The 4,027-nt window shown below is 35.6% G+C and overlaps 1 protein-coding gene across 1 annotated transcript; it reads left to right on the forward strand.

The window, feature by feature from the left end:
* Window positions 1-2,788: 2,788 nt before the first annotated feature.
* Window positions 2,789-3,522, forward strand: LOC141692459 (protein FAR1-RELATED SEQUENCE 5-like). Its single transcript, XM_074497313.1, has 2 exons — window positions 2,789-3,003; window positions 3,177-3,522. Exons 1-2 carry the CDS (start codon window positions 2,789-2,791, stop codon window positions 3,520-3,522), a joined length of 561 nt encoding a protein of 186 aa, XP_074353414.1.
* The last annotated feature ends 505 nt before the right edge of the window (window positions 3,523-4,027 follow it).

The following is a 4,027-nucleotide window of genomic DNA, read 5'->3' on the forward strand; positions in this document are numbered from 1 at the left end:
TTATTAACCTTGAACTTTGTGTGGTTATCATTCATCCACACCTCCTTCCCTCCTACGTCATGCTTATGTCACTTTGTGATATCATCATCCCTTACTTGCCCTATTCTTATTGGTTGGATGACCTCATCATCCCTAACCTCCTTGATTAACTTCCTAATTGTTTGCCTAATGACCGCTGAGCTGTTATACAGTTCGCTTAACTTTCGCTTTCGTTTATCGTTTGAGGGATCATACCCGGGATGTTATTACTTGGGTTTCCTTAACCTTCCTCAATACATTATAATCCTTTTATGATCCTCTCTTATAATCCTGTAATTTAAATCCTTTTTATCCTGTTACCTTATACTCAATTCTTTCCGTATCTAGTGGATTTCCGGGATAAATCAAAGTGTTCGGAATTGGATTCTGACGATCTTTACATACACTTATATACCATATAGAGTACTAATAAAATCTCAGAATATCCATAACAGAACCCCTACATAGTGTGGCATAAAAAGTTTTCTCATTCAACATAATCTGCAAAATCACTATTCATAAGGGTTTCAAAAATTTCCAAAAATTGGGGTTATTACATGTAGATTTGAGTTATATAAATAATAAATATGTATTAACTTTTACTAAAATACCCGTATAAATTAGGTTTCTGGTGATGACGTGCAACAATTTCCATGAACATGTTCATTTTTCCCATTAATATAGGCTACCTATTTGACTTTTTAAATGTATTAAAAAGACATGCAAATATGTTTAGTTTCCACCGTCCAATTTAAGCAACTCATGAGTCTTGACTTCAAGTAGGCAAATAATGTCAACCAGCTAAAAAAAATTCGAGCTGCTAAATCAGATCAGTCAATCACCACTACTCTCTATGAAACTTTTTAACAGAAGAGCCACTAGAACTGTAGTCCGAAAACATTAATATACTTTGAGGGCATTTTAAGGTTAATATTCCATATGGATTTAGTTAGTGTCACGTTATACATAAAATTTGATTACACGTGTCCTTACATAATTAGAAAAATGCAGATCTATTATGTTCATCCTGATGGTATACAACTTAGAAGGGGCATTATTGCATGTCTAATCTGCACATTATTTGAAGTCATGCTTAAACCATGACTGATTTGTTGCACCTTTGTAATGCTTTGCAACAGGTTACAAGCTAAATGTGAAGGATATAGTTCAGAGTGCTTTATTTCCTGAAGCAGGCTTGGAGAGTGAAGTTGGTCATGCTGGTGGAGTGGGTAGGCTTGTTCTAGTTCGAGATCTTGACCTCTTCTCGTACTGCGAGTCTTGTTTGCTTCCATTACATCTCAAGTGCCCGGTCGGCTATGTCCCATCTGGATAACAAGATGTAGGCCTAAGTAAGCTCTCTTGAGTTGCTGCTGTTTTTGCAAAAGTGCTCCAAGATCCTCAACAATCGGCAGGTTAAGTATGTTCTGTTAGTGTGTGCGCCCTAGAGACAACACTATTATGTTTATGTTATGAGACATTTGGATTATTAATTATGATTCTATGGATTATTCTTTAGAAATTTAGTATATCTTTATTTTCTGCGGTAAAATGTTAGATTAACAAATGTCCTTGGAATATGATATGTAAATCTATATCTCTAAGTACGTGACTTAAAAATGAGATTATGAGAATAATTTTGATATTTCTAAAACTCCCTAGTCAAGTATTATTGTTAAGGGACGATAATAATACATTGAGACTAGTGTGTTTGTTGACTGATCATTACATCTCATTGATCATAGGTATGGTGATACCAAAGTTAAAACACAGGCACATATATTAGATGGGGGATGGTCTACAATAACCGTTTATTGTAGACCGTTTTGTAATAAACGGTTTGTAGACCGTTGGATGAGGGAATGAATGGCTGGGATAACAGACGGACCGTGGAAATTGTCCGCGGTTGGTAAGGACGGACCGCGGAAATTGTTCGCGGTTGGTAGTGCTCCCTTATCCCCAGCAATCCAACACTGCCTCATTTCACCACACAAAAACACCCAAATCCACAACAAAACTCTATTCTCCATGTTTACATTTTAGGCGATTTTGGGGCTTTTTATCAAGAAATTCAAGTACTTTTGTCAATTCAAGGTATATTTCTTGTCTTCGATTTCAATTTTTTATGGCGGATAATTTATTTGCTCGTATATTTCGTCATAAACGTAAAAATGAAAAATAAAGGTATTGATCAAATTTTACATCTTTATGATTTAAATACTAGTGAAGAACCTAAAACCCTTGTATTTGTTGAAGATGATGAGTTTGTAGATAAAAATGAGGAATTTATTAATTTAGATGACAATTTGGTTGATGTTGAAGATGTAAATGATGAAAATGAGCTTGACAATGAGCTTGAAAATGATAATGATAATGTTGAGGGTGAGGGTGAGGATGAAGATGATAATGTAGAGGATGCAAATATGTATAAAAATGCTGATGGGGAAGGAGTTCCATATTTGAATCAATTTTTTCAAAGTGTGGATGAGGTCGGTCATTTTTTTAGAGCTTATGCTTTAAGAAATGGATTTGCTATTAAAATTCAAGCGAGCCATCGTAATAAAGACAACGAGATATATGGTCGTTTATATGTTTGTAGGCTTTATGGAAAAAGTGTCATCGCCGAGAGTAGTAAAAATAAACAGCGTAGAGAGGTTCTTCCTAAAAGTGAGTGCAAGGTGAGGATGTATGTCAATTATCAAAAGAAAAAACGTCTTTGGGAGATAACTAGCTTGAGTTGGTACACAACCACGGTCTTGTTTCCTCTAGTAAGATGAATTCAGTACAACGCGAAAGACATGTCAACACCGCTACCCGTAGTTTGATTAGAACTCTTTATGATTCGGGGATTCGTAATTGTCAAGTGATGAATGTGATTGGTAACATTCATGGAGATAATGATAAAGTTGGTTTCAATGTTCAACATGTTAGAAATGTGATAAGAGACGAGAGGAAGAAAAGGTTTGATATTAGTGATGCCCAAGCGAGGTTAGACTTATTGCATAGGTTGAATGAAGAAAGTGGTTTTAAATATTTTATCAGGACCGAAATTGATGAATAGAATTGTTTGAAGTGTCTAGTATGGACTGATCCGAGATGTTAATGGCCTACCGAAATTTTGGCTATGTTGTGGCTTTTGATACCACTTATCGGACAAATAGATATGCAATGCCATTTGTCCCATTTACCGAAGTCAATCATCATTATCAATCGGTGATTTTCGGATTTGCATTGATGCGGGATAAACATGCATCGACTTTTAAGTGGATTCTTCATACTTGGCTTGAAGGTGTGGGGAATAAGCCTCCAATGACTATAACCACGGATCAAGATCAAGCCATGGCAAGCGCTATTGCGGATGTACTCCCGAATCCTACTCATTTATTGTGTTCTTGGCACATAAGTCAAAAATTCCCCGAGAAATTAGCTCATCGTTATTCGAATTTTCCGGAATTCAAGACGTTTAACCATTATATTTATAAATCTCTCACCGAAGATATTTTTTAGGCTAGATGAGGATCGTTTGTGGAAAAGTATCACTTGCAAGAGCATAAATGGTTAAATGAGTTATATTAGTTGAAGCACAAGTGGATTATTTCATATACTAGAAACACATTTTCGGCGTTTTAAAATAGTACATCAAGGAGTGAGGGGATTAATTCTTTCTTTGATAATTATGTGAGTTCGGTAACGGGTTTGAAGGAATTCATTGAAAATGCCCAAAAAGCATTGGGAAGGCAATTCATGAGGGAGAATGAAGAAGATTATATCACGATTAATCTAAAACATCCCATGAAAATGCATACCACATTGGAGTATCATGCTTCTTGTATTTACACCAAGGAAATGTTTAGAAGATTTCAAGATGAATTGGTTGAGTCTTCAAAATACTTTGTTGAAAAAAAACCGACGAGCTTGTGAAGATGAGGAGATACGAGTGGATGTCTATACGTACTATAGTTGTTATAGGCTCATGTCCGATCCTACGAGAAGAAATGTTTATTTTGTTGCA

This window comes from Apium graveolens, chromosome 2, assembly GCF_009905375.1.
Source record: "Apium graveolens cultivar Ventura chromosome 2, ASM990537v1, whole genome shotgun sequence".
Lineage (NCBI taxonomy): Eukaryota > Viridiplantae > Streptophyta > Magnoliopsida > Apiales > Apiaceae > Apium > Apium graveolens.